Here is a 24,803-nt window from a genome sequence, read left to right as displayed (position 1 = left end):
AAGATCACATCTAACCACCTGTGCACTGGACCCGCTCCCATCGCATGTCATCCCCAACATCACCGCAGTCCTCATCCCAGCCCTAACCCATCTCTTCAACCTATCACTAACAAGTGGTGTATTCCCCTCATGCTTTAAACATGCCTCCATTACACCCATCTTCAAAAATCCCTCCCTTGACCCTTCCTCTGTGTCAAACTATCGCCCCATATCCCTTTCTCCCCTATGCCTCAAAACTACTGGAACAGCATGTCCATCTTGAATTGTCCTCACACCTCTCCTCCTACTCCCTCTTTGACGGGCTACAATCTGGCTTCCGACCACATCACTCTACTGAAACTGCCCTAACCAAAGTCACCAATGATCAACTAACCGCCAAAGCCAAGCGACACTACTCTATCCTCCTCCTCCTGGACCTGTCCTCTGCCTTCGACACAGTAGACCATTCTCTCCTACTACAGATTCTCTCAACTCTGGGCATCACAGACTTGGCCCTATCTTGGCTATCCTCATACCTAAAACGACCGGACCTTCAGCGTCTCCCATTCTCACACCACTTCCTCATCTCGCCCCCTGTCGGTGTCCCACAAGGTTCAGTTCTTGGACCCCTGCTGTTCTCCATCTACACCTTCGGCCTGGGACAGCTCATAGAGTCCCACGGCTTTCAGTATCATCTCTATGCCGATGACACACAGATCTACCTCTCTGGACCTGACATTACCTCTCTACTATCCAAAATTCCACAATGTCTGTCTGCTATTTCATCCTTCTTCTCTGCGCGATTCCTAAAGCTTAACATGGACAAAACAGAGTTCATTGTCTTTCCTCCTCCTCCTCACTCATCTCCTCCAACAAGCCTTTCCATCAAACTTGATGGTTGCTCACTCTCCCCACTCTCACAAGCTTGTTGCCTTGGAGTAACCCTCGACTCTGCTCTATCCTTCAAGCCACACATCCAAGCCCTCTTCACCTCATGCAGACTACAACTCAAAAATATCTCCCGGATCCGTGCTTTCCTTAACCAAGAATCAGCAAAAACATTAGTGCATGCCCTCATCATCTCCCGCCTCGACTACTGCAACCTCCTGCTTTCTGGCCTCCCTTCACAACCTGTCTCCTCCTTACATCTGTGACCTTGTCTCCCGGTACCTACCTGCACGCAACCTCAGATCCTCACAAGATCTTCTCTACTCCTCTCTTATCTCCTCTGCCCACAATCACGTACAAGATTTCTCCCGTGCCTACCATACTCTGGAACGCTCTACCTCAGCATATCAGACTCTCCCCTACCGTGGAAAGCTTCTCTTCCAACAAGCCTACAACCTACAATAGCCCTCAGTCCAGCACACCACTGCGCAACCAGCTCTGTCCTCACCTATTGTACCATCACCCATTCCCTGTAGACTGAGCCCTCGCAGGCAGGGTCCTCTCTCCTCCTATAACAGTCTGTTTTGTACTGTTAATGATTGTTGTACGTATACCCTCTTTCACTTGTAAAGCGCCATGGAATAAATGGCGCTATAATAATAAATAATAATAATTTGCTTTATTGTATGTCTTTGCATGGTGTATATACACACACACACACACACACACACACACACACACACACTGTATATACTCACTACTTGTTTGATTTTTATATGTGTGGGGACGCCCCCTCTTTTTCTCTAACCATTTTGTCACGTTTTAATAATAAAAGTTATTTTGACCTGTTATGCGTTTTTTTCTCCTTTTCTTTGGTTCTGATTTATAATCCGCTTGGTCTGTACTTACGCCTAACCCATGCACTCAGTATATTCCATTTTTAGATACTATGTACTCTTATTCATGTTGTGCATGTATGTTTTGTTTGATTTAATCAGTTCATACATCAAATGCGGTAGATGTCAATTACCGGGAGCATGGCTTAATGTATTATCTGTTACTGGTCTATGCCATGGGCTCCAATGAAAAAAATCCACTTGCACTGATCAGCAGCTGTCAGCTCCGGCTGGATGGGAACAATTGCAGAGCTAAACAGCACAGCTTCACCAACTGTACAGCAGCTGCTGCAGGGAACTGCGCATCAGCTCCTTATCAAATGAGTCAGATCTGATCTGTGGTATCCAGGAGCGGCCACTAAACAGTTGATGTTCAGCTCTGCAACTGTTCACATCCAGACACTACCAGAACTGAGAACAGCTTATCAGTGAGATTGCTGGTTGTTTAACCCCCACTGCGTTTATATGGATGACCTACCAGGAGGATAAAACATCAATATCATAGTAAATGTGCCTGAAAATACAGCATATGGTACAAGTGTTCACTATAAAACCTCCAAGGACTTCTGCTGCAAAGTGTTAATCTGTATTCCGTAATCCATCAGAATGTCTCTGGGAGACATAATGCAAATGGCATACACCCACCCCCACCCCCACGTGTATGGGAGAGCTGTGATTACACACACGCATACACACAGTGTGGGAGGACGTTTCTTATACTCCATCTGCTGCGTGACACACAATGTGAGCAAATGGGCTCCAGAACTGCACACGGCGTCAGAAAATGACATAACGCACATATGCAACACAGCGCTCTTTATACCGGCAGCGAGAAGATTGATATAAAAGGAGACATTGCCACTTACAGACATATAGGATCTTGTCCCCACAAAAGAATTCGCCATGGAGTCGATGAGCTGTCCGCTGACTCCAAAATCGCACAGTTTAATTTCTCCTCTGGAGTTCACGAGGATATTAGATGGCTTCACATCTACAATACAGTAAAAGAATAATTTGGGGAGAGCAGGGAACAGTAATATAAGTGGTATAGCCGGCAGGAGGCAGGGAGCAGACAGCTGGAGGGGGGCTGTCAGCGCAGGATTCAGGGGATGCTTTCCTCTAACAATACCTCTCAGTTACTAGGAGACAGATGCTCTAAATGCTTCTCCCATGGGGGCAATTAAAGCACTTGTGGATTATTCTACCGCTACGTGAAGAATCAGACTTCATACTGTCAGCCTCCCGCTGTCCTTGGTGAAGCCGCAGAAGAAAGCGCTGTATAGCAATCAGTCTGGTGTACGGTCACTCCATCAACTGGGTGCAGATAACCTGCGCGGATACGCCTGAACACCGCCCGCGCTCTCAAGGGCAGAAGCCAGATGTCATACAGATTTGTGCGACTGCCATATGCCTTAAAAAAATAAAAAAGGACTTCTAAAATCTAATCTAATCTAATCTAAATTTCTAATTTACATCTGACACTGAAAAAGCTAGTTATCAATCAGTATGACCATGACTATAGCCATCACCGCGAGCGCTTCACTGGTTTTAGGCTAAAGAATCACATAGTTGTCTGGTTATCCCAGAAATTCTCTCCTGCTGCAGTGATTGCCTTACTACAAATGTTGGTCATTACAGGGAATCTGTCACCAGGTTTTTTCTCCCCCATCTGAGAACAGCATAATATAGAGACAGAGACCTGATTCCAGCGATGTGTCACTTACCGAGCTGTTTGCTGTCATTTTGATAAAATAATTGCTTTATCTGCTGCAGACCTAGCAGTTAGGCGTAGGACACACAGTGAGAAAAACAGTGCAAGTGAAATGCGATAAAAAAAAAAAAAAAAAAAAAAATCGCATTCCACGCGAACCAATATTACTCTATGGGGCAGGTCCCATGAGCGATTATTTTTTCAGCCCTAATCGGACCGAGAAAACAGTCGCAGCTTGCTGCAGGTGTAATGCGACCCTGTTCCACTCACACCCATACAAGTCTATGGAACGAGAAAAACATTGCATTGCTCTCGCGTTACACCCATGTAATGCGAGAGCAGTGCGATTCTCGCATCAGACGGCAATGGAGGAGATAGGGAGATAAATCCCTGCCTCTCATCTGCAGCACCGATCCTCCCCTCTGCAACTGTGGTCTGATTGCACGATCGGTCGCATGACACTCAGCTCCCGCTGTGCTGCAAGCGTGTGCCAAGTGTCATGCGAGCACTCGCACAAATCCCCGTGTGGCCTCGGCCTTATACAGAGCTCATGACTATGCTGGACTACCTGCAGCATGCAAGTAGTCCTGTAATGATAATCTCCTGCTGATTAAACATTTATCAAAACTACACTAAGCACCCCAGTAAGTGACACATCACTGGAATCAGGGTCTCTGTCTATACATTATGCTTCTCTCAGATTAGGTTGCAAAAACCTGGTGACAGATTCCCTTTAAAAATCTAGGAAAGCCATGCAAGTATGACACTTGTTAGGACTCCTGGAAAAAAAAAAAAAAAAGCGTCCAAGCGAAATGGCCACAGTGCAACCATAAGATGTGCGGCCACGCATTTGCATGATGAAAATAGATCGCGTAAATAGCTCTTTAAAAGAGGTTGTCTGTTGAGGTCAAACGATATTTTTCATGGTTATTAAAAATGTATTTAATTGAACTTGGTAATATATTTAAAAAAACAAAAGCTCCACCTTTGGCGCAAGTTCAGTGGTCCTCTCACCATGGCGGCAGTTCACACACTACCCCTCCACCCTGCATAATGGCTAGGGATGGAGCCGGCCATCAGGCTCCGCTCATTAGCAAAGTCAGCACCCTTCTTTGTCACAGCTGAAGCACAGACAGAAATAGGAGCTTAGGCTGCTTTCACACCTCCGGTTTTTGCAGTGCGGCTCAATCCGGCTCAAAAACCTATGCAATATAAAAAACGGATCCGTTGCATAAGTTTTTCCATGCGGCCCGTCTGTTTTTTGACGGCTGCAGCTTGATACTGAGCATGCGCATTGCAAAAAACCGCATCCGGCGTCCTAAGGCTTGCATTGTAAATTGCGCCGCATCGCGCCAGATCCGCACAAAAAAAAGTGCCAGGCAACGTTCCATCCGGCCGCCGCATGGGCTAAATATGCCGCATCCAGCAAAAAAACGGACGCAACGCAAGGCCATGCGGCACAATACGGCGCTAATGCAAGTCTATGCGGGGAAAAAATGCAACCGGCGTAAAAAAAAAAAAAGCGGTTGCATTTTTTCTGCAAAGCGCCGTATTGTGTCGCTCAGCAAAAACTGAATGTGTGAAAGTAGCCTTAGGCTACTTTCACACATCAGGTTTTTTTCCATCAGGCACAATCCGGAAAAAAACGGGTAAAACTGATCCGGTACCGCATCCGTTTTATCCCCATAGATTTGCATTGTTACCGGATTGGGCCTGATGGCTTTGCGTTGCATCCGTTTTTTTCCGGATGCAGCAAAATTAATTAAAGCGGCGGCCGGAGGCAACGTATCTTGCAACGTTTTTTTGTCCGGCAAAAAAACCACATCCGGCCGCTGCGGCGCATTTGTCAATGCATGTCTATGGACGCCGGATGCGGCAAAAAAATGCATCCGGCCGCCGCATGCGGTTTATTCCACTGCGCATGCTCAGTAGCGTGCCGCAACCGGAACAAAAACGGACGGGCCGCATGTAAAAACTTATGCAAAGGATGCAGTGTTTTCGCCGCATCCGTTGCATAGGTTTCTCAGCCGCATTGAGCCGCACTGCTCAAACTGGATGTGTGAAAGCAGCCTTAGCTAATAAACTGGGCCTGACAGCCAGCCCCCTCCATACACGTCACACACTGACTAACCCAATAGGTTACAGAAGCATCCTGGACAATGAGAGGGGCGCTGACCTCAAGCCAACGATGGAGCGGTCATATCTAAAATTACATTAATTCAGCTAATTCCACTTTTAAATCATCTCTTACAATCCTTTTAAAACAACCTGTCACCCTCCCTGATCTTTCCGTAAAGACTCGCATTCTCCATGATAACATAATTATACAGCACCTTATTTCAATGCTCTATGGACGCAGCTATTTTCACTCCAAGAAAACAGCTTTTTTTTTTTTAATTACTATGTTCCAAAAGCCATAGCGGTTTAATTTGTAAGTCAGCCTAGCCAAACGAGGGTGTGATTTTTCTTTGATGGGTTGCATTTTTAATGGCCCTATCCTTGTTTACAGGATGGACTTTAAGGCTATATTGACACATTGTGGGTTTTTTTGCAGCAATTCAGGCTATGTGCGGACTAGAAAGTGCCTTTTTCTTAAGAAAAAAGCGGACCCTCTGATAGAATCCCGCACCTGCGGTAAAAACTGCGGTTAAAACCGCATCTGCGTTTTTGCCGCGGATTTTCCACAAGTTGGTCCCAGCGGATTTTTACCATTATCTATGGCAAAAACCGCAGGTACCTGCGGAAAAGAAGTGACATGCTCATTAATTACACAGCGGAAAATCCGCAGGTAAATCCACAGGTATAAAAAAAAAAAAAAAGCACCATTTTTTAAAACCCATAGGATTTAGTGGGGAATTGACTGCAGCCAAGTTAGACACATTTTCTGCAGCAAATCCACGACAAAATCCGCGGTAAATCCGCAGCGTGCGCATAGGGCCTAAAACCTATTTTTTACAGTATCAGATAGAGCAATGAGATCTCAGAAATCTCACGTTTACACTTTTTTTGTGAGTGAACTGGAAAACTGCTGTGTTTTGTTTTTTTAAATCTGCAGCATGTCAATTCTTTCAGCGGGTTTGCAGTGTTTTTGATCCAAAGAAAGCAATAAGTAAATGCAAAAACACAGCGAAAAATGCTGACAATCAGTTTGTGCACCGTTTTTGGTGAAACAAACGCAAATACAGCAGGTCGTGAAAGCTAGTCGGAGAGGTTTTCTGGTGAGCTGAGGTCAGTTGTCATTTATTTTTGCAATTTTCTCAGATATAAAATCATAATGTCTTGGTCTTGTTGCATGAGCATCAGTGTTCCACATTTATTAAAGGGGTTGTCTGGGATTTTAACATTCATGGTCAATCTTCAAAACACGTCTGATTTTGGTGAGTGCGACACCCGGGACCCCTGCTGATTAGATGTTCCTGATGCCGTCGCTATCCAGAATTACTGAGTTGCGGAGCCACTTCGCTCCATTATCCGGAATAGTCGCGGCTGGCTACTGTACATCTTTCTACCGTATTGGGTTCCTGTAGCCAATCGTGTGGGTGCAGAGGCAGCACCTGCACTATTAGCAGGACAGATAAATCTGTTATGGAGTACTAATTACCCGGCGCACATAACATATATCCAACATAAAAGGACTTCCAAGGGTTCCTTGGTTATTGCTCTTGAATATGAGGAAAAGAGTGACATACCCTTTGTAAATAGGATGCTGCGTTGCATCAGGGGCGCATTACCTTTTCCAGTCCAGGGGTCACTTTGCCAGACAACACCCAAGGTGCATCAATAAAATTTACTGTAGGATTCTCACATCTGTTTTGTTGAGGGACTGTGTGACATTGGCGTATTTCCCCTAACAGAGAATACTAATCATTTACAGTACTGACTAACCCAATATGTTACCGAAGCATCCTGGACAATAAGAGGGGCGCTGAACTCAAGCCAACGATGGAGCTCGATGGACCTCATGCACCACCCTCGTCACGCATTAGACAGTAACTGTTTTTTCTGGATTTTATGGTGGCCATGTTTTTCCGTATAGGGGTGTGAACCACTGCCCTATAAAGTCTGGCCCTTTCCTATCTGTGATAACGGTGCCAGACTTTGCTGGAATATTCGCAGGAGAACGCTGACATCCGGTCGTCAGATCCAGCGCTCTAAAGCCTGCTTTACACGTTGCAATTTCTGCAACGCCCCCATCGTATGTGTGGCACGTTCAATTTGTTGAACGTGCCACACAAACGATTAACCCCCGTCACACGTACTTACCCGTCCATACGACCTTGATGTGGGCGGCGAACGTCCACTTCCTGGAGTGGAAGGGACGTTCGGCGTCACATCGACGTCACACGGCAGCCGGCCAATAGAAGCGGAGGGGCGGAGCTGAGCGGGACGTAAACATCCCGCCCACCTCCTTCCTTCCGCATTGTGGGCCGGGAGCCGCAGGAGGTAGGTAAGATCTGTTCATCGTTCCCAGGGTGTCACACACTGCGATGTGTGCTACCCCGGGTACGATGAACAATCTGACGTACAATTCATGAGGAATGTACGACGTGCGTGCGATGAACGTTTTACCGTTCAATCGCAATCGCACGTAGCTGTTACACACAACAATGTACCTTACGATGCCGGATGTGCGTCACTTACGACGTGACCCCGCCGACACATCGTAAGATATATTGTAGCATGTAAAGCGGGCTTAAGTTACTCTTTATTACTGGAAATACCCTTCTCTATACTCCGCCTTCCTTAACCCTTTCACGACCGGCCGATTTTTCGCTTTCCGTTTTTTTTTTTCGCCATTCTTTTTCTGAGAGACGTAACTTTTTTATTTTTCAGTCAATATGGTCATGTGAGGGCTCATTTTTTGCGGAACGAGCTGTACTTTTAAATGAAACCATCAGTTTTACCATATTGTGTACTAGAAAATGGCAAAAAAATTCCAAATGCTGAAAAATTGCAAAAAAAGTGCGATAGCACTATGGTTTTTGAGATATTTTATTCACTGTGTTCACTATATGGTAAAACTGATGTGTGGGTGTGATGCCTCAGGTCAGTGCGAGTTCGTAGACACCAAACATGTATAGGTTTACTTTTATATAAGGGGTTAAAAAAAAATCGGAAGTTTGTCCGAAAAAAGTGGCGCACGTTTTACGCCATATTCCGTGACCCGTTTTTCGGGATCTTAGGCTCAATGACGGCTTATTTTTTGCGTCTCGAGCTGACGTTTTTAACGGTACCATTTTTGCGCAGATGCTACGTTTTGATCGCCTCTTATTGCATTTTGCGCAAAAGTTGTGGCGACAAAAAAACGTCGTTTTGGCGTTTGGAATTTTTTTGCCGCTACGCCGTTTACTGATCAGATTAATTGATTTTATATTTTGATAGATCGGGCGTTTCTGAACGCGGCGATACCAAATGTGTGTATATTTTTTATTTTTTTAACCCTTTAATTTTCAATGGGGCGAATGGGGGGTGATTTGAACTTTTAGGTTTTTTTGTTTTTTTTTAATTTTTTAAAACTTATTTTTTTACTTTTTTTTTTTATTTTACTAGTCCCCCTAGGGGGCTATTGCGATCAGCATTCCGATCGCTCTGCAGTATCTGCTGATCACAGCTGGAAGGCTGTAAACAGCAGATACGCTGTCTTTCTCTTTTGCTGTGCCCCGGGCACAGCGAAAGTGAAACCAATTCATGTGTAGTACAGGAGTCATCACATGACCCTGTACTACCATGACAACTATCGGGAGTCACGTGATCGCGTCACGTGACTTCCGGTTTCGGCGGTAAGTAAAACTTTACCGCGATTGCGCTTATAATGGCGCTGTCATGTATTGACAGCGCCATATAAGGGGTTAATCGGCACGAGCAGATAACGATTCTGCTCGTGCCTAGCAGGCACACATCTCAGCTGTGAAAATCAGCTGAGATGTGTGCCGATCGCGGCATGCTGCCGCCGGAGGACCGCGGGCAGTAAGATTATGTCATTTAGGACGTCATTTTACGGCCCGCGGTCGTTAAGGGGTTAACATATGACTTATTCTATGGTTACAATTAAGTGAACATTTATTCCTTACCCCGATGCATGATTTTATGCTTCTCTCTCAGGTAAGTCAGGCCTTTTATCACCTATTTAAAAATATAATCAGTGTCAAGTTATTAACAGAATATCAAGAAAAATTACAAATTAATGTAATAATAATATTTATTCATTTATATAGCGCTATTAATTCCACAGCACTTTACATACATCAGCAACACTGTCCCCATTGGGGCTCACAATCTAAGGTCCCTATCAGTATATTTTTGAATTGTGGGAGGAAACCGGAGGAGACCCACGCAAACACGGGGAGAACATACAAACTCCTTGCAGATGGTGTCCTGAGTGGGACTAGAACAAAAGAGTACTAATCCCCCAGTCCGAGCTTAAATATGTCCATCGAAATACAAATTACAGGGATTCTGACAGCGGATGTGTATGTTTGACACAACAATGGGGTGACATATCTAAAAGCCGCCAGGGATAGAGCAGCGCTGTGGACTAGTCGGACAGGAAAGTCCCGATCGGCTTCTCCCTGCCAGCTCCTTGGATTGACAGGTCTCTGTCTATGTGTAAATATAGGAAGAGACCTGTCACTCCATGGCAGTGGGTGGGAAGAAGACACCGGGACCCGCCTGACCAACTAATCTCCAGCATGGCTCGGTTCCTTTAAAGTATGGATTTCTATGAAACAGTGCAGCGTTTCCGAGTCAAACATACCTGGCTAAGACCACATATCTGGTACATGCATCCTATAAGAAGAGGAGCTCCTATGCTTGTCTCCATATTACAGTATTTACATCTTAAAATCCTCATATACATTACACAGAGTCTGTTATCTCCGCTGACTCTCCCATACAAAACAACACTGATAGAAAATACAAAAGTGTTCATCCAAGCTAAGAGCCATTGCCAGACTTCAAACGATGGAGTGCCAAAAATCCAACAGGGCAGACCCTTCTCTCCCCGGACATTGTGGAAGAAAAGTCGGGAGGCCTACATACATATTCGATTGCTGGCCAATTCTGCTGATATTGGTGGGTTTAGGCAATGTTATTCCAATGTGTATGGCAGCTTTTACACTATAATAACTCAAAATTACTACACTGGAAAAAAAAAAGATTACAAATAAAAATTATGAGCAAAACCAAAAATTAGGATCCATAGTGTGTGTAAAAGTGGAAAAAAAACAAAAACAAAAAATAGCACTGCCTAACAGACAAGTGTGAACAAGTGCATACTGAACACGAAACATGCTCTAACAAATAAACAGCTGCACTATTAACACTAGAACTACTGGACTCGTGATACCTATATAGAAATACATGGTGCAAAGTAGTCAAAATGACTACCTCAGTAGTTCTAGTGTTAAATTCTAAGGCATGCAAACATTTAATACAATAATTTGGATATGCATTACTGCTAAGGAAATAAATAATAAAAAAAAGAAAAAAAAAAAAAAAAAACACTTCGGCCATAAAAAAAAAAAAAGTTTTATGTGAGCCCAGCAGCCAGCGTCACGGCATATCATTTTGCTGGGCCCTACCTAAAATGCCTATATACAGCGTGAAGAAGCCTACATTTTAGGCAGGGACCCAGCAAAGAGATACACCTTGATGCTGGCTGCTGGGCTCACATAAAACTGGCATTTATGAGTGACAGGTCTCAATTTTTAAATTTATTTCCATAGCAGTAATGCATGTCCAAATTTCTGTATTCAATGTTTGCATGCCTTAGTGTTTCAGAGTACATATTGTGTGTAAGGCCTGGTTTACTACAAAAACACAGGATCAGGAAATGTTGTCATGTGGACATATAAAAGAAGAAGGAGTCTGCTGAAAAGATAAAACCATCATAGTGCTAAATTCCTCACATTTAAGAGACTTACAATAGGGGCTGCAGAGGCTTCCCTTTTGCAGTTATTTTCCCACCAAATATCACAGGATTGACTAATGCAGCCACAGAATTGGACATAACTAAATATATTGGTTTCCTCTGATTTCACAAAAATACTTTGTAAAGAAATTGTTCCAGCCGCCTATATAAGAACAGAACTACAGCAACATAAAATTCTCACTAATAAAGAGAATTTTGTTACTTACCGTAAATTCTTTTTCTTATAGTTCCGTATTGGGAGACCCAGACCATGGGTGTATAGCTTCTGCCTCCGGAGGACACACAAAGTACTACACTAAAAAGTGTAGCTCCTCCCTCCGAGCATATACACCCCCTGGATCACCAAATCTAGCCAGTTTAGTGCAAAAGCTGAAGGAGGACATCCACCCACAAGTAGAGACAGAGCAAAACCCGGAACAACCGGAACCTCTGACTACAACAACAGCCGCTGAAAACACACGGAACAAGAAAACTGCCAACAGGCAACAGGGAGGGTGCTGGGTCTCCCAATACGGAACTATAAGAAAAAGAATTTACGGTAAGTAAACAAAATTCTCTTTTTCTTCATCGTTCCTTATGGGAGACCCAGACCATGGGACGTCTCAAAGCAGTCCATGGGTGGGAAATAAACAGAAAACTGAGAAGTAGGCAAAACCTAACTTCACAAATGGGCGACAGCCGCCTGAAGGATGCGTCTGCCCAAGCTCGCATCTGCCGAAGCATGAGCATGCACTTGGTAGTGCTTTGAAAAGGTGTGCAGACTAGACCAAGTGGCAGCCTGACAGACCTGCTGAGCCGTAGCCTGGTGCCTTAAAGCCCAAGAGGCACCGACAGCTCTGGTCGAGTGTGCCTTGATCCCAGGCGGGGGAGGCACCTGAGTACTCTGGTAGGCATCGGATATGGCCGACCTAATCCAACGAGCTAGGGTCGGTTTAGAAGCCGAGAGACCCTTGCGCTGACCTGTGGTCAGCACAAAAAGAGAGGTGCACCGCCTAAGAGCGGCGGTGCGTGACACATAGATCCGGAGCGCCCGCACCAGATCTAAAGTATGCAACGCTTTCTCAAAGCGATGAACAGGGGCCGGACAAAGGGAAGGCAATGAAATGTCCTGGTTAAGGTGGAAAGGAGACACCACCTTAGGAAGAAAGTCCGGAGTCGGACGGAGAACTACCTTGTCTTGGTGAAAAAACAAAAAAGGTGACTCCGAAGAAAGCGCGGCCAAATCAGAGACTCTCATGAGAGAAGTTATGGCCACCAGAAAGACGACTGTCTGTGAAAGTCGAAACAAAGAAACTTCCCTAAGAGGCTCAAAGGGGGGTTTCTGTAAGGCCGTGAGGACCAGATTAAGGTCCCAGGGATCCAAAGGCCGCCGGTAAGGTGGAATGATGTGAGATGCGCCCTGCATGAAGGTGCGCACCTGAGCCAGTCGGGCGATACGCCGCTGAAAGAACACTGACAGAGCCGAGACCTGTCCCTTAAGAGAATTGAGGGATAGTCCTAGCTGCAGACCGGACTGTAGAAAGGACAGGATGGTTGGCAAGGAAAAAGGCCAAGGAGCATGGCCGGAAGAACGACACCAGGACAGGAAAATTCTCCAAGTCCTGTGGTAAATTTTTGCCGAGGAAGACTTCCGAGCCCGAGTCATAGTGGAGATGACTTCGGGAGGAATGCCGGAAGCCGTCAGGATCCAGGACTCAAGAGCCACGCCGTCAATCTGAGAGCCGCAGAATTCTGGCGGAAAAACGGACCTTGAGAGAGAAGGTCTGGGTGGTCCGGGTGACGCCACAGCACCTCTACGGACAGACGGAGCAGGTCTGGGTACCAAGCTCACCTGGGCCAGTCTGGGGCGATGAGTATGACCCGACGGCCCTCCATTCTGATCTTGCGCAGGACTCTGGGCAAGAGAGCTAGAGGGGGAAACACGTAAGCCAGACGAAACTGGGACCAATCCTGAACCAGCGCGTCCGCTGCAAAGGCCTGAGGATCGTGGGAGCGAGCCACGTAAACCGGGACCTTGTTGTTGTGCCGGGATGCCATTAGATCCACTTCCGGAGTGCCCCACTTGCGGCAGATCGACCGGAACACTGCCTGATGCAGAGCCCACTCGCCGCTGTCCACGGTTTGACGGCTGAGATAATCTGCCTCCCAGTTTTCCACGCCTGGGATATGGACTGCGGATATGGTGGACTTGGAGTCCTCCGTCCACTGCAGGATGCGTTGAACCTCCAACATTGCCAGGCGGCTGCGAGTCCCGCCCTAGTGATTGATGTAGGCAACTGCTGTCGCGTTGTCTGACTGGACTCGAATGTGCTTGCCCGCCAACAGGTGGTGAAAGGCTACGAGAGCTAGGAGCACAGCTCTGATTTCCAGCACATTGATCGAGAGGACTGATTCGAACGGAGTCCAAATGCCCTGTGCTCGGTGGTGGAGAAATACTGCTCCCCAGCCTGAAAGACTGGCATCTGTGGTGAGGATCACCCAGGACGGGGTCAGAAAGGAGCGTCCCTGAGACAGAGAGAGAGGCCGAAGCCACCACTGAAGAGAGCTCCTGGCTTGTGGCGACAGAGCCACCAACCTGTGCAAGGAAGAAATCCGCTTGTCCCAACAGCGGAGAATGTCCAGCTGTAGAGGACGCAGATGGAACTGGGCAAAAGGAACAGCCTCCATTGACGCCACCATCTGACCCAGCACCTGCATAAGGTGCCTGATGGAGTGACGGCGGGGCCTCAACAGAGAGCGCACCGCCAGATGGAGGGACTGCTGTTTGACTAAGGGCAGCTTCACAAGTGACGGCAGAGTTTCGAATTGCATCCCTAGGTACGTAAGTTTTTGGGTCGGGTCAGAGTGGACTTGGGCAGATTGACAAGCCACCCGAATTGAACAAGAGTGGCGAGAGTGAGCGAGACACTCCGCTGACAGTCTGCGCTGGATGAAGCCTTGACAAGAAGGTCGTCCAGGTAAGGAATTACTGCCAACCCCTGGAGGTGCAGGACCGCAACCACTGCTGCCATGACCTTGGTGAATACTCGAGGGGCCGTGGCTAACCCGAAGGGGAGAGCCACGAATTGGAAATGTTCCTCTCCGATTGCAAAACGTAGCCAACGCTGGTGTGAAACTGCAATTGGCACATGCAGATAGGCATCTCTGATGTCGATGGATGCCAGGAAATCTCCTTGGGTAAAGGAGGCAATGACTGATCGCAGAGACTCCATGCGAAAATGCCGCACCTGAACATGCTTGTTGAGAAGCTTGAGATCCAGAATGGGCCGGAAGGAACCGTCCTTTTTGGGGACTAGGAAGAGATTTGAATAGAAACCTCTGAACCGTTCCCTGGCGGGAACCGGCACAATTACTCCGTTGGCCTGCAAGGATGCCACAGCCTGAGAGAAGGCGGCGGCCTTGGAGCAGGGGGGAGTTGACAGAAAAAATCTGTTTGGCGGGCTGGAAGAGAACTCTATCCTGTAGCCGTGGGAGATGATATCCCGCACCCACTGGTCGGAGACGTGTTGAAACCACACGTCGCCAAAGTGGGAGAGCCTGCCACCGACCAAGGACGTTGCTGGCTCGGCCAGATAGTCAAGAGGAGGCTGCCTTGGTGGCAGCAGCTCCTGCGGACCCTTGTGGACACGGCTTCTTGCGCCAGGTGGGCTTCTGGTCCTTGGCCGAGTTAGTGGACGAGGCCGAGGGCTTAGAGGATGACCAGTTAGAGGAACGAAAGGAACGAAACCTCGACTGGTTCCTGCCCTGGACAGGTTTCCTGGCTTTAGTCTGTGGCAAGGAAGTACTCTTCCCGCCAGTAGCCTCCTTAATAATTTCATCCAGCTGTTCACCGAACAGCCTGGACCCAGCAAATGGGAGCCCAGCAAGGTACTTCTTTGAGGAAGCATCCACCTTCCACTCACGAAGCCACAAGATCCTGCGGATAGCGAGGGAATTGGCGGAGGCCACCGCAGTGCGGTGAGAAGCCTCCAGCATGGCAGACATGGCGTAGGCTGAAAAGGCTGAAGCCTGGGAAGTTAAAGCAACCAATTCAGGCATCGAGTCCCTAGTGAGGGTATGCATCTCCTCCAGAGAAGCAGAGATGGCTTTGAGAGCCCACACTGCTGCAAAAGATGGGGAGAACGAGGCCCCTGTCGCCTCATAGACAGACTTGGCCAGGAGGTCAACCTGGCGGTCAGTGGGATCCTTAAATGAGGTGCCATCAGCCACAGATACAACTGTCCGGGCTGAGAGTCTAGACACCGGAGGGTCCACGTTTGGTGAGAGAGCCCACTCCTTGACCACCTCTGGTGGAAAAGGAAAACGGTCATCAGAACCACACTTAGGAAAGCGTTTGTCAGGACAGGCTCTGGGCTTGGACACAGTGGTCTGAAAACTGGAGTGGTTAAAGAACACACTCCTTGGTCTCTTAGGCAAAGTAAACTGGTGCTTTTCTGCCAGAGAGGGTTGCTCCTCTGATACTGGCAGATTGAGGTCCAGAACAGTATTAATGGACGCAATCAAATCACTAACATCTGCATCCCCCTCAGTCAGATCAATGGGGCACATAGAGGTAGCGTCCGAGCCCCAGTAAAGACATCCTCCTCGTCCTGCGAATCGGCTCGTGAATCGGAGCCGCGGGACGAGGAAGGAGAGGGGTCCCTGCGTTTCCTTTTAGGAGGACGGGGTCTGGGAGCAGATGAAGAATCCTCTGTGAGCTCTGGAGAGCGAGCCGAAGCAGCAGAGGCACCCTGTGAAGGGGGCTGATGCATGCTCAGCAGAGTCCGGGACAGCTCTCCCATGGAGTCAGCAAAGGACTGGGAGATAGACTTAGTAAACAATTCTACCCAAGCCGGGGGTTCAGCCACCGGGGCCGGAGCAGCCGGAGGGACCACTGGGGAGACTCCAGGCTGAGGCACCACCATGTTAGAGCAGGCATCACAATGTGGATATGTGCTCGGTTCAGGCAGTACGAGCTTACATGAAGTGCATATTGAGTGCAGCCTTGCTCCTAGTGTGAGACATGCTGCTGAGGTGGGGGCTCTGCAGTAAGAACACACTCCTTCAGAATGACCCCCAGAGAGTGTATAATAAAGTCCACAACCAGAGGTTGTGGCTTACCAGACCGATTTGTGTGCCCTCCGGATCCCACAACTCAGACCCCCAGACAGGTTGCAGAGATGCAGCAGCCAGCGCCGATCAGTGTGAGAACGCTGATAAAATGGCACCGGAGTGAGGAGGGGGGCGGGGCCTAGTCCAAGAGCGGGAACCGGAGGGCCAAGGGGATATACAGGGGAGGGAAACATCTCCTCAGAGAGGAGTGTCCTCCCCTCTGCTGAACGGCCGCTGGGCGGCGCCGCACTGTCCCTCTGCCTGACTGACATGCAGGGGCAGTGAAACCGAAAGTAGGCCGCAGCTGAAGCCAGGGACTAAATTTTACAGTGCGGCCGGCGAGCAGGCACCCTCGGCGCGGTTCTCAGGGGAAACCCAGAGAACCGGCCGGAAATGTCACCAAAATAACTAACACACTCTTCCCAACAATAAAAAATGCAAGAGACACCCTGACAATAACGTCTCAATACTTAGCTTGAGAGACGCAGGGCCAGGACCCTGAGGGATGAGTGCTCCATCCGGCAGGGTCCTGAGAGGGCTGCGGATGGAGACCGGTCTCCTGCAAAGCAGTGAGAACCGTGCTGGCTCCCACTTCAAGCCAGAGCCCGAGGGATGGTGAAGGAGCGCGGCATGTAAAGGCTCCAGCCTTGAAATCAACCTTAACAGCACCGCCGACACAGTGGGGTGAGAAGGGACATGCCAGGGGTCCAGCTTGGACCCGCTTTTCTTCCAACTCTTTAAAATCAAAAATCAGATGAAAATGCATGTGTGATCCTCCTGAACACAAAGCATTGAACTGGCTAGATTTGGTCATCCAGGGGGTGTATATGCTCGGAGGGAGGAGCTACACTTTTTAGTGTAGTACTTTGTGTGTCCTCCGGAGGCAGAAGCTATACACCCATGGTCTGGGTCTCCCATAAGGAACGATGAAGAAATCTTACTTTAGTCGGTGTTAGGTGTAAGCAAATAAACAGATTCAGTTATTCCAGATACACTTCACAGCACAATGTAGTATGTTTTACACTAACTTCTTATTAACGACTTTGGGTGAAGACCTACATAATTTGCTAAAAAACTATGCACAAAAAAAAAAAAAAAAAAAAAAAAAAATCAGTGCTGTGACCATTTGCAGCTACTTGTAACGCAGAGCAAAACGCTTCCAATGTCAGATGAGTGACATATTGGGGATGAAAACTGTATATGTGCGCAGAACACTTTTGGATACTCACTGCAATGCTGACTTTTCCCAAAATTTTCTCTGGAATTTTTCCAGCTTTTTTCAGCACCTGATCCAGTGATCCACCATCCTTTTGGGACAAAAAAAAAAAAAGCACAGCATCATGTTAGTCTAATTGTAAACCAATAAGAACCACACTCTCTCTAAATGTATATTGTACCCAGCAAGCGAAGGGCATGTTCACACTGACTAAACATGACAAGTCCATGACGACAATACACTTAAAAAATTAAAACTACACAGTTACGCTTTATTTCATAAATCAATAGTACACATGAAAAGAAGAAACTTTGTAATATTTCTTATCAGACAAATTTGCTTTTTTCTCTGCCAGAATTGATCAGTCATCAAAATTCTGAGATTCTATGACAAGAGGAGGGAGGAGCTAGAGGCAGGGAGAGGAGCTAGAGGCAGGGGGAGGAGCTAGATGAATAGGGAGGAGCCATCTCAGTTATGGGAAAGTCTTCACTAAATACAGATTTTACCTCAGAAGTGAGAATTTTGATAATGACAAATCAATTCTGGCAGAGAAAGAAGCAAATTTGTCTGATAAAATATATTACAAAGTCATATTTTCATGTGTACTATTGATTTAGGAAATCAAAATTAAAACGTATGTTTGAATGTATTTAAGATTTTTTTATTTTTTTTTTTAAAAAAAACTTTTTTAGTGCAAGGAGAGGGTTTGTTGTTTTTTTTTTATTTCATTAAGAAATCATATTTGGTGATTTTTTTTGCAAGCAGAAATAAACAGCACTAAGGCCCTGGATTCATCATTGCCTTTGCTCCCGTTTTGTGCCTTTTTTGCTTGCACCCAATTCATTCTTCTACTTGCACCTTGATTAACGTTTATTTTATACGTGTTCACTTGGGGTATTTTTTTTCCGCTTTTTGGGCAGAGTTTAGTGATTTCGGTGTTTCTAACTCATTCACCAATCGTGACTTTTTAAAAAGTTTCTAAAATTTGGCACAACTCTCCTCCAGCTCCCTGGTACGGTTTAATGCAGGTTTTGTGACATTTTGGATAATATATGATTTCTTTGCTCAAAGCTGGTTAAAGAGAGGAAAAAAAAGACCAGTTATTTTTTACTTTGCACCAAATTGGCCATTATGGTGAATTTGGAGCATTAACCATCAGCAAATACTGTAACTCAAGATAACAAAAGTGAAAAAAAAAAAACAAAGAAAAAATATGCAACTATGAATCAGGGCCTATGTAGTACATGGTAGGCTTGTATCCTCCATTGCATTGAAAAGAAAAATTATTTAATAAGACTATTTAAAGTGGTTTTTCATGTAGTTTTTGTTTTTTTTGTTGTTCGCGGAATCTGCTCCAAAATTAACATTAAAAAGTCCCTGTGAACATGTTCAAGAACTTGGTGAATATAGAAACATACTAAAAAATAAAACTAATAAAAGATTAAGGGCAGTGAGACTACTGGAACTTTCTACTACATGATACTTTAAAAATAGTTAAAAGAGGGCTATTTGGCACCTCTGTATGCAGATTAGGAAAAACTTTCTGACAGTGAGGGCAGTCAGGCAGCGGAACAGGCGACCACGGGAGAGGGTGAGCTCTCCATCAATGGAAAACTTCAAGTGAAAACTGGATAAATATATAGCTGGGATGACTTAGGAAAGCCTGCACTCGCAGGGGGTTCGACCCGATGGCCCTTGAGGTCCCTTCCAACTCCACCATTCTATGATACTATGAGATAGGACATTGAAGGATGCCCAGCTGGTCTGGCCTAATTGATGGGAACGTCCTATTGACTAGATGAGACGAGCTGGGCATTGGATGCTCCCTAAAATAAGAGTTTCAGCGTCTTCCAACACCCTATGTCGCATTAGGTAGAAATGAGAGGTACTGGACAAGCACATTCCAAGTTTGACTGACTTACTAGACCTTTCCTAGAAGTCACAAGTCCTTGGACAGACTCTTGACATGAGACTTTAGCTCCTAAACATACTCTCCTTGTACAGAAAATATACATTATCAACTGATCACATGGGCCCCCTTAATCACAAAAAAGGAGCCACTAAGCCCCAGTTTCATACACCCTACCACTCCATTTAATTATTTAAGATCTGACCCATGAAAGCAGAGCCATCAGAGGTTTACATCAGTCCTATAGACTTCGAATGGAGGAGCACCCAACATACTTGACCACCTTTCCAACCTTACTCATCCTCACTGTAAGCTTGCATTCAGAAGGAACTAGGTGCTCGGGACCCCTATTGTAGTTAACAGCACTCAGAGTGATCAGACAATTATCTGTGGATAGACGATAAATGCAGATTCTGTGGCAACACTTTTAAAATAGTGAAGGTCCATTAGGACTGCAACCCCAGGAGTATAGGAGGTCAGTCCCCAGACTGATTTAGTGGGGTTTGGAGGTCTACTCTTCTTGAAATACAACTTATACATCACTGACATGTGATACCAATTTGGAAGGATTTTTTTCTTTTTCTTACCTAATTTGCAGATGATTTGGAACTCCATTGTTGTTTTTTGCCATCTTTTTCAGCAACAACAAGTGATTAATTAGATTGGACTTATGCCTCTTATCAACCTTAAGCGGGCTTTACACGCTACAATATATCTAACGAGATGTCGGCGGGGTCACGTCAAAAGTGACGCACATCCGGCATTGTTAGTGATATCGTAGCGTGTGACAGCTATGAACGAGCAGAAATACTCACCTTCTCGTTCATCGCTGACACGTCACTCATTTTCTAAAAATCGCATGTCCTGTTGTTCATCGTACCCGAGGCAACACACATCGCTCCGTGTGACACCCCGGGAACGATGAACTGCAGCTTACCTGCGTCCCGCCGGCAATGCTGAAGGAAGGAGGTGGGCGGGATGTTACGTCCCACTCATCTCCGCCCCTCCGCATCTATTGGCCGGCCGCTGTGTGACGTCGCTGTGACGCCGAACGTCCCTCCCCCTTCAGGAAGTGGATGTTCGCCGACCACAGCGAGGTCGTTTGGAAGGTAAGTACGTGTGACAGGGGGTTACAACATTGTGCGACACGGCAAGAAATTGCCCAGGCCGCACAAACGATGGGGGCGGGTGCGATCGCAAATGCGATCGCACAATCAATTGCAGCGTGTAAAGCAGGCTTTACTCTCCAATATACTATACAATGATGACATTTCTGTTCATTATTCTAATCAAGTAAAATATTCTAAAACTATTCCTTAACCATTTCCCAATGAGCCCGCACTCACCATATGCTCCATGCAGATACTGATTTCTCCATCACTGTAGAAAGCCCCATAGAAGCCCACAATGTATGGGGAGTTACACTCATGCAGAACCTGTAGCTCTCGGATAATCTGGTTTCGGATTGCTGGCTTAATCTCCAGGTGAATCAGCTACAGGAAGAAATAACATGATTTAAGAAAAGCAAGAAGCCATAGAGCTGAGCTGCTGTATCAGTAGTCATGGTGCAGTACTAATAGTAAAAGGATAAAAAGCCAAAATATTTCACAGTAGCATGTATGATGTAGCCCATGATGGTTGCCTTGTCATCTCCAAATAACATTTAGGCCCTTGAACACAACCATATTAAACGGGTTTGTCCAGGCATAAAATATTGATGTTCTATCCATAATATGGGGTCATCAATGAGGTTGTTGGGGGTTTGACATACTGAACCCCCATGATCAGTTGAAAATTACTCCGTCACCTGAAAAGGGAAAAATAGCAGTACTTTGCAGCAGACTTAGTCCTGAAAGACCTATTTAATATTTTTATTCCATTTTCTAAATTTTTTAAGAAAATATTAATAACTCACCTTTCTAGCCATGATAAGACTGGACGGCTTGTGTGAAACTTTAAAGACCACGCCACCATTCCCAGCACCGAGCTCGGAAACCTTTTCAAAGTCGTCATCCTTAAGTTCTCCAACTTTTTGCTTCTGAGTGAGGAAAGCTTCCAACCGCTTCCTCTGCTGTTCATCCAGTTCTAGCTCCTCTAACTTCTTCTGAAGGGCCTCAAGGTTTGTCCTGAGAATACAAAAAAGTATAAAAATAAAACTAAACATCCAATGAGAACAGTGAAAAGTTTCTCAAGCTGGAGAAAGGTCTTCATTTTTGCTTCATATGAGGACTGCACTTTTGTATTTTTACATATGAAAAGCTGGTATCTGGCTCGCGGATATCCAGATGACCAGCTCACGTTGTGAATGGCCGCAGCGGCAAAACCCACTTCGACCGGCTGCTTTTGAGAACAGAAGAGGTTGTCCAAACTGGGAATCATATTCCTGGTTGAGGTGTTTTCTGACCAAAAGGATATTGATGACCTATTCAAGGAACTGGACATCAATCTTAGATTGATGGGTATCTGAAAACCGATACCCCCACGATCAGCTGTTTATTTCTCCAGAGGTAAACACTTGGAACAGAATTACAAAGCTTAGCTCCAGTCAATGTGTAGCTGGAAGATCTGCTCTGCGGTACCTGGCAGCAGCCGCTACATAATGAATGGAGCTGTACTTTGCAAACTGTAGTAAAACACTTTATATGGTCAGTTTCACCAAAATGAGAGAGGCACTGGGGAGGATCCAGGGTGGGATAGGGCGATGCAACACCCACCCATCCGATTCTTCAAAGCTGACAGCCGGAGTAAAGTGCCAGTCACACACAACGACTTACCAGCGATCCCGAAAACGATGCGACCCAATAGGGATCTCGGGTAAGTCGCTGGGAGGTCGCAGATGAGATGTCACACAGTCAGACCTTACCAGTGATGCAGGAACAATACAGGTTGCAGTAGCGACCTGTATAACGATCTCAGCAGTCACTGTGACCCTGTCACACAGCGTCAAACACAGCGATGTGTCCTGCCCAGCAGGATATCGCCTTTGAAGAAAATGGCCTGGACCATTCTGCAACGACTAGAGATCTCACAGCAGGGGCCTGATCGCTGGTAGATGTCACACATAACAAGATCGCTACTGCGTCACAGAAACCGTGACTTAGCGGTGATCTCGTTAGCGATCTCGTTATGTGTGACGGTACCTTAACACTTCTGGCAAGGCACATGCCAGTGATAAGATGCGCCTAATTCATTAAGTGGTGTGGCACTTATTGAATTTAGTGCATCTTATACCTGGATGCCCCATTAAGACTGAGGCACTAACGCTAGTCTTTATGAATAGGGGTCCAAGTGTTTACATCCAGTAGCCACTGGAACAAAGAACAGCTGATCAGTGGGGGTATTAGGTGGCAGACCACTACCGATTTTATATCGATGACATATCCAGTCAACAATATACTATTGATATGCAGCGCATGGCCACAGGCCTGCAAAACACGTGAACAATCATGTGACAACGGCTCGATCTAGCAAGCAGAGTGTAATCCTAACAGCGTGCATGTTGAACACCTTTAGGATTTGGCAAGTCAATATTAACTTGCAGAGTTCCACACACAGGGGGACACAATCTGTCTAAAGCCTGCTTTATACGTTGCAATTTTGCATACGATATCGTATGCGATTTGCAACGCCCCCATCTTATGTGCAGCACGTTCAATTTGTTGAACGTGCCGCACATACGATTAACCCCCATCACACGTACTTACCTACCATACGACCTCGAAGTGGGTGGCGAACGTCCACTTCCTGGAGTGGGAGGGACGTATGGCGTCACATCGACGTCACGCGGCAGCTGGCCAATAGAAGCGGAGGGGCGGAGCTGAGCGGGACGTAAACATCCCGCCCACCTCCTTCCTTCCGTATTGTGGGCCGGGAGCCGCAGGAGGCAGGTGAGATCTGTTCATCGTTCCCGGGGTGTGACACACTGCGAACGGTTTTTCGTTCAATCGCAATTGCGCGTCGCTGTCACATGCTACAACATACCTTACGATGCCGGATGTGCGTCACTTACGACGTGACCCCGCCGACACATTGTAAGATATCTTGTAGCGTGTAAAGCAGGCTTAAGGCTAGTTTCACACTTGCGTTGAACGGCATCCATTGCATTGCGTTGTGTGACGGATGCAACGGATGTGTTGCATATAATAGCACAACGGATGCAACGGATCGTACAAAACAACGGAAAGCTTTTTTTTTTTCTTTACAGTTTTACCGGCAGCAGACTATTGTGAACGATCAGCTGATCACCCGGCGGCCGGGCGCTCTCACATGCCAGCGGCCGGGCGCACAGCTGAGCGCTCTCACATGCCGGCGGCCGGGCGCTCAGCTGAGCGCTCTCACATGCCGGCGGCCGGGCACACAGCTGAGCGCTTTCACATGCCGGCGGCCGGGCGCACAGCTGAGCGCTCTCACATGCCGGCGGCCGGGCGCACAGCTGAGCGCTTTCACATGCCGGCGGCCGGGCGCACAGCTGAATGTTCGGCCACCGAGAAACAAAATAAAGATTCTGTGATTTAAAAAATGAGCATGCACCGTGAAAAAATAAAGGTTTCCGCCGCTCAAAAAAACGTTACATGCTGCGTTCCCTCCGCCCGACTCAGCGTCAAAATAACGACGCTGCGTCGTCCAGCGGATGTAACGCTGACACTTGCATTACAGTGTGTCGTCCATACAAGTCTATGGAGAATAGCGCAGTGCGTTAACGGACTGCGCTATTCTCCATAGTGACGGACTGCGCTGAACGCAAGTGTGAAAGTACCCCAAGGCAGCAGAGCAGGGAGAAGCCAGCAGTGACCAGCCTCTTGAGCCTGCTTGTATCGTCAATGGCTGGAAGTTAAATGTATGTTTTCTGTGAAACATGTCAGCATCAGAGTAACACATACTCGACTGCAATAACGGAGCCAACGTCTCATCCATGCTCCTTGTGGTCCGTACAGTAGGAATCAGCTGTCAGGGCGCTTATCTTGTGGCAAAATAACATTGAAAGCCTCAGCCTTGTACATTACATGGCGTCACTGCTATCTGCACATCTAATGTAATGGTTCAATGTGGAATCAATTTAATGGAAAGCTGGCAGCTAAGCTGGCCATTATGAGGTTCTGCAGCAACTGAGGTGTTTTAGGATGTTCTGCAACAGCTGAGGTGTATATTATGCTGTTTTGCAGCAGCTCGGGTGTGCATTACAA

General features: G+C 46.7%; 1 protein-coding gene across 1 annotated transcript in view; it reads right to left on the bottom strand.

The window, feature by feature from the left end:
* Positions 1-24,803, bottom strand: part of MAP2K1 (mitogen-activated protein kinase kinase 1) — a 79,699-nt gene that overhangs the window by 30,901 nt on the left and 23,995 nt on the right. Inside the window, exons 2-6 of the mRNA XM_075346049.1 lie at positions 21,536-21,746; positions 20,967-21,113; positions 17,725-17,802; positions 9,546-9,597; positions 2,630-2,754 (exon numbers count right to left, since the gene is read on the bottom strand). Coding sequence (XP_075202164.1) covers positions 2,630-2,754; positions 9,546-9,597; positions 17,725-17,802; positions 20,967-21,113; positions 21,536-21,746 — 613 coding nt within the window. The remainder of the gene's footprint in view (positions 1-2,629; positions 2,755-9,545; positions 9,598-17,724; positions 17,803-20,966; positions 21,114-21,535; positions 21,747-24,803) is intronic.

This window comes from Anomaloglossus baeobatrachus, chromosome 4 (assembly GCF_048569485.1).
Source record: "Anomaloglossus baeobatrachus isolate aAnoBae1 chromosome 4, aAnoBae1.hap1, whole genome shotgun sequence".
Classification (NCBI taxonomy): domain Eukaryota; kingdom Metazoa; phylum Chordata; class Amphibia; order Anura; family Aromobatidae; genus Anomaloglossus; species Anomaloglossus baeobatrachus.
Note: the sequence above shows the minus strand (reverse complement) of the source record. Positions and strands in the feature narration are given on the sequence as shown.